Source organism: Anomaloglossus baeobatrachus, chromosome 6 (genome assembly GCF_048569485.1).
Source record: "Anomaloglossus baeobatrachus isolate aAnoBae1 chromosome 6, aAnoBae1.hap1, whole genome shotgun sequence".
NCBI classification, from domain to species: Eukaryota; Metazoa; Chordata; class Amphibia; order Anura; family Aromobatidae; genus Anomaloglossus; species Anomaloglossus baeobatrachus.
The window spans coordinates 180,929,752-180,936,114 of NC_134358.1; the positions used below are offsets into that span (position 1 = coordinate 180,929,752).

Genomic DNA, 6,363 nt, shown 5'->3' on the forward strand with positions numbered 1-6,363 from the left:
ACGTCGCATGAGAGCCAATGAAAATCATGATTCCACTCATAGTTATCCCAGGCTTTAACTATCTCTTTTGTATCTTTGATAAACCCTGGTATATTATAAACTAGTGGTTGGAGGAATTGATCCACCCAGACTCCCAATTTTTCCCCCAAAGACCCTATGCCGGAGACAGTGGGCCTGAGGGGGGGTGGAAAGATATTTTTCTGAACCTTGGGTAACGAGTGGTAGAGCGGTACAACCGGGCAGGGAACAAACAAATATTCTTTAGTTTTTGTATCTATGGCTCCCGTACAATTTCCCTCTTACAATAGTTTTAAGAGTAGCTTGTTATAATGGTTGGTAGTATTGGTTTGTAACTCAATATATGTATTCATATTTTGAAGGTCTGATTAATTTAGTTTATTATAAAGACCAGAACTGAGCAGGATTTATCAATTGTGACATGTTAAAAAGTCGCACAATTTGGCACAATTTCATTCCAGTTACCCCTGGTGTGCTCTTCAGTGCACCACTATGTGAATTCCACTGCCAAAAGTTGCAAAAACAGTTCAAGACAGGAAAAGAAAATCAATTTTTTACTTTGCGCCAAATTTTATAATTGGATGAGCCATTTTGACGATTTTAGCACAAATAACACCAACTCATACTACAGGACAAAAAAGGAAAGTGAAGCGCTGCAAATGATGAATTGGGACCGTGTATATTTAAACAGGGGTTTTAGAGAGCAGAAAGCGATCTGTATATTGGAGCTCCGCTCTTGGTGAGAAACCTGTAACATCCTGTCAATATATATCTTGTGCTAGTATTTAAACTTGTAAATCAATATAATAATCGGAGTGATTACACTACAATGTGCTGCTGGAGATACTCATAGAAGATGTACTGTATATTGTTAATAAGAAGAAATATATGTGAAAAAAATCTACAATAACAAGAACAAATCAGATCCTGGCTGCTTGAGTGATGATGCAACAATGAGGTGATCAGCAATGACATCACAATAGCCTTGTGACATCATCAGGTTCTGAGCCTATAAAACCTCTGTCTGATACTAAATCTGCCTTCTTATCTGTGAATACAGAAAAAGAAACAGAGCGAGAGAGAGAGAGAAATAGAGAGAGAAATAGAGAGAGAGAAAGAGAGAGAGAGTACAAGCTTTTGCTTTGCTAATCTTCTTTCCATCATGGAGATCCGGGGTTTGGCATTATTGCCAATCTTGTGGGTCTTATGGACGCTATTGGGCGTCTGTGTGCTAATTGCCCTGACAGTCATCTCAGGGCATCAGAAATATCCTTACATCAGGTAAGAGGGTACTGGGAACATAGTAGAATGTGATATTATTTTTGTATTAAAGGGGTTGTCTACTTCTTGCACCATCCCCATAAAAATACAATCACCTTCGGCTAGGAGAAGGAAGTCGGCGGTGATTGGGTGCGGGGCTCCCGTGTCTTAACAATGTCACATGAGCCCTGGGAACACAAGTTTCGACACTGGTGTAATCGCGCCGACACCAACGGTGTGTATTGGCATTTTTATTTTGGTGGGGGCTCACATGGGAAATAAGAAGGGGATGACCAAGTAGTGGACAACCCCATTTAATATCATGTAATGTTCTAATTATACGATTATATTTTCTGGAATTTTTTTCTTGCTTTATAAGTTGTACATTGTTAACCCCTTCCTGCTGCAGACAATTTGTTTTTGCATTTTTGCTTTTTCCTTCCCTTCTCCCAAGCACCATAACGTTTTTATTTTACACTAAGTTTGATAACCTTCCACCAATGTACTTTTGGTCAGAAAATATATAGGAGGATAATTATAAATGACAATTAATCCACTCATGTCCTATTAATTCCCAAAATTTTCCATATCTTTTACAGTCATACGGGAATTACTTTCCCAGAATCGGTCATCTACACCGTTATCTTCCTAGTGAACTCCTTCTTTGGTAAGTAGACGCTGCATCCAATACGGAGATATCCTCATGAAGAGCTCAGCAATTCTGTGCTCAGAGGTGACATTAAAGTCTCTGGGACTAGAAGATTTATAGCCCATTAATAACAGATCGGTGGGGTTTTGACTATGACATCCCGCTGTTTACCTGATTTAAGAGACCATGCTGAACATTTTGGTACTTTTTTGCAAAAAACCTGGTACTAAAGATTTCTGCAGCTCAGTCCCATTATAGTAAATGACACAGAGCTGTAATACCAGGCACAGCCATTACCAGAAGTAAGGACCTGGGCCTGGTAAGCAATGAAGGATATGTGGCTTCCCATCAATCATCATCAATTTGATACAGAGATAGGACACCAGTGGCACAGATAGTCCCTGTAAATCTCTAATAATGGCCATTACTGGAGATGTTAATCATTGGTGCACTCTTAAGGTTAGGTTTTCTATAGCAGTGATATAGAAATATCTGGTTGATAACTTGCTTTTCTATTTCAGGAGCCAGCATCGCGTACATCCAGTATAGGTTCATGATTATTCAATCTGAGCCATCGGAGAAGCGGTTTATCATCTGCCAGAAAATCCTTCTCATCGCTAGCTGGATAGTGTGCATTGGGAACGCGGTTAATGCAGTATGCTCGGTTAGTTATCAGTTTTTTATAAGGTCTCCAGTAATACTCAGGACCTCAGGTTCAGTATAATTTATAGTTTGGTGACTGCCTGGAGCCCAGTATATTATATTGGGGGGATCTTGCCGTTATGTATTCTCAGATCTTCATGATGATCTTTTTGATGACCGTCATATATTTCTTCTCTTTCTAGGTGAAAACCCATCCTACACCGCACAGGATCGGAGCAGGTCTGGCATTTTTTGTTCTTGCCATTTACAACTTATGTCAGTCTGTATACCTATACAAGCGATCCTTCAGCAGTCGCTGTATGTGCCACTTTAGACTGGCAGCAGCGTTGGTAACGATTGCATTACTCCTGATATGTATCCTTTTCTAGATGAGTCAGTGTGTTTAAGTGTGTAAGCTACGCTCCCTTGTGCCTTATTTTATCACATGGTCATGGCAGCATGGGCAGCAATATAATAATAACATTCAGGTACTTTTCTTAACACACCCTTCCAGTTGTTACAGGTATGTGCACCACCTTCTTCCAGCTATGCTATGGTGTCTGTTGGACGGTAAGTTTATTTCATATTTCATTATCTTGTGTAATTCACTTGTGTCATGTGTAAAAGTAAATTATAACCTCTCAGTGGAAAAGTCATCCTACCGTCTCATCCCATACCAGATAGGTAATAATAACATCCTCTATCCTTTACCTTCTGCAGATCTTCAACATGGCAGGCATGATAGGCGAGTGGACGGGATTCGTCGGCCTAATAATGCACCAGCTTACTAATTATACGGATTTCAAGGTGAGTAAATATCTGAGGGTCTTATTTGAGCCAAAAATGTTTCACTTAAAGATTTGTTGCACAAAAAAATCCAATTTCAAAAATAGATGACAGAGATGCTGAAGTTCAATAACGTCTAGTGATAATTATCTTTTCTCCTTTTTCTCAGAGTTTGTCTTTAAAGTTCTCCCGGGAAGGTGTCACCATCTGTCTAAGGGAAAAGAACCAGGCCACCAAACTTCCCGTGTAAAATCGAGGGAAAAGACTTGGAGCTGGAGGAACATAAAGACAACTGGAATCATCTGTGCTGGAGCCTAACATCTTCCTAGTGAACTCCTTCTCTGGTAAGTAGACGCTGCATCCTATAGGGAGATATCCTCATGAAGAGCTCAGCAATTCTGTGCTCAGAGGTGACATTAAAGTCTCTGGGACTAGAAGATTTATAGCCCATTAATAAAATATTGGTGGGGTTCTGACTATGACATCCTGCTGTTTACCTGATTTAAGAGACCATGCTGAACATTTTGGTACTTTTTTGCAAAAAACCTGGTACTAAAGATTTCTGCAGCTCAGTCCCATTATAGTAAATGACACAGAGCTGTAATACCAGGCACAGCCATCACCAGAAGTAAGGACCTGGGCCTGGTAAGCAATGAAGGATATGTGGCTTCCCATCAATCATCATCAATTTGATACAGAGATAGGACACCAGTGGCACAGATAGTCCCTGTAAATCTCTAATAATGGCCATTACTGGAGATGTTAATCATTGGTGCACTCTTAAGGTTAGGTTTTCTATAGCAGTGATATAGAAATATCTGGTTGATAACTTGCTTTTCTATTTCAGGAGCCAGCATCGCGTACATCCAGTATAGGTTCATGATTATTCAATCTGAGCCATCGGAGAAGCGGTTTATCATCTGCCAGAAAATCCTTCTCATCGCTAGCTGGATAGTGTGCATTGGGAACGCGGTTAATGCAGTATGCTCGGTTAGTTATCAGTTTTTTATAAGGTCTCCAGTAATACTCAGGACCTCAGGTTCAGTATAATTTATAGTTTGGTGACTGCCTGGAGCCCAGTATATTATATTGTGGGGATCTTGTCTTTATGTATTCTCAGATCTTCATGATGATCTTATTGATGACCGTCATATATTTCTTCTCTTTCTAGGTGAAAACCCATCCTACACCGCACAGGATCGGAGCAGGTCTGGCATTTTTTCTTCTTGCCATTTACAACTTATGTCAGTCTGTATACCTGTACAAACGATCCTTCAGCAGTCGCTGTATGTGCCACTTTAGACTGGCAGCAGCGTTGGTAACGATTGCATTACTCCTGATATGTATCCTTTTCTAGATGAGTCAGTGTGTTTAGGTGTGTAAGGTACGCTCCCTTGTGCCTTATTTTATCACACGGTCATGGCAGCATGGGCAGCAATATAATAATAACATTCAGGTACTTTTCTTAACACGTCCTTCCAGTTGTTACAGGTATGTGCACCACCTTCTGCCAGCTATGCAATGGTATCTGTTTTATGGTAAGTTTATTTCATATTTCATTATCTTGTGTAATTCACTTGTGTCCTGTGTAAAAGTAAATTATAACCTCTCAGTGGAAAAGTCATCCTACCGTCTCATCCCATACCAGACAGGTAATAATAACATCCTCTATCCTCTACCTTTCTGCAGATCTTCTACATGGCAGGCATGATAGGCGAGTGGACGGGATTCGTCGGCCTAATAATGCACCAGCTTACTAATTATACAGATTTCCAGGTGAGTAAATATGTGAGGGTCTTATTTGAGCCAAAAATGTTTCACTTAAAGATTTGTTGCACTAAAAAATCCAATTTCAAAAATAGATGACAGAGATGCCGAAGTTCAATAACGTCTAGTGATAATTGTCTTTTCTCCTTTTTCTCAGAGTTTGTCTTTAAAGTTCTCCCGGGAAGGTGTCACCATCTGTCTAAGGGAAAAGAACCAGGCCACCAAACTTCCCGTGTAAAATCGAGGGAAAAGACTTGGGGCTGGAGGAACATAAAGACAACTGGAATCATCTGTGCTGGAGCCTAACATCTTACCGACTTCCAATGAGAAGAAATTTGGAGAACGGCAGGTACCGAAGCGTAATTACTGAATCATCCATCTAACGACTATGTTCCTGGACACAGAGCAGCAGAATGCCACAGCCATTTTAACTGCTGGTGGATGGAAGAACATTTAGAAAATCTGAAGCCATCTCCACTGGGAAGATAAACATGGCTTTGATGCCATATAACTATGATTCTTTACTGTAAGAGCAGTGAAGACTATGGAACTCTATGTCACATAATTTTGTAATGGTTGATTCATTACTAAAGTTAGGCAAGGATGCCTGTCTTGAAAAATACAACATTACAGGTTATGTGCCCTAGGTTCTGTGATGGGGCATTGATCCAGGGAACTATTCTGATTGCCGTATGTGGAGTCGGGAAGGAATTTTTTTCCCTAATGTGGCGCTTACTATCTGGCCCACGGGGTTTTTTGCCTTCCTCTGGATCAACATGTTAGTTTAGGTCATGGGTTGAAGTAGATGGACCTAGGTCTTTTTTCAATCTTTGTAACTGTAACTAACTATATATATAGCTATGAATGTGGCCTATATTACCAAAGCCCCAGTGCAAAGGACTGTCTGCATTATATGGTGAACTCTTCACAAAGCATTAACCTTGAGAACTATGAGTCCTTTCCAATAAATATATTTAACTAGATAACTAATGGTTTCTTGATGATTTGCAATTGCCACATGAAAAATGTGTTTTACATATAAAAACCATCCTGTAAAAAACAGTATCGCAAACAGCAATTTCATGGTAAAAACAGAGGGATTTGTATTTTTTAATTCAATTAACAAATAAAAAAGTGTTTTAAATATGTAAAGACGAAAAAAAAAGGCTCTGTGAAAGCCTTGCCTTTATTATTTCAGCGCTGGAATGGTGCTTTAAATGTAAGGGTTACTTTACACGCTG

The 6,363-nt window shown here is 39.7% G+C and overlaps 1 protein-coding gene across 1 annotated transcript; it reads left to right on the top strand.

The window, feature by feature from the left end:
• The first annotated feature begins 1,096 nt into the window (after nt 1–1,096).
• On the top strand, nt 1,097–6,062 carry LOC142244195 (DNA damage-regulated autophagy modulator protein 1-like). The gene is made up of 12 exons (XM_075316401.1): nt 1,097–1,299; nt 1,878–1,945; nt 2,449–2,591; nt 2,773–2,944; nt 3,084–3,139; nt 3,290–3,376; nt 3,525–3,699; nt 4,203–4,345; nt 4,527–4,698; nt 4,838–4,893; nt 5,045–5,131; nt 5,280–6,062. The coding sequence occupies exons 1-7, from the start codon at nt 1,181–1,183 to the stop codon at nt 3,603–3,605; spliced, it is 726 nt and encodes a 241-aa protein (XP_075172516.1). The 5' UTR covers nt 1,097–1,180; the 3' UTR covers nt 3,606–3,699; nt 4,203–4,345; nt 4,527–4,698; nt 4,838–4,893; nt 5,045–5,131; nt 5,280–6,062.
• Nucleotides 6,063–6,363: the final 301 nt, after the last annotated feature.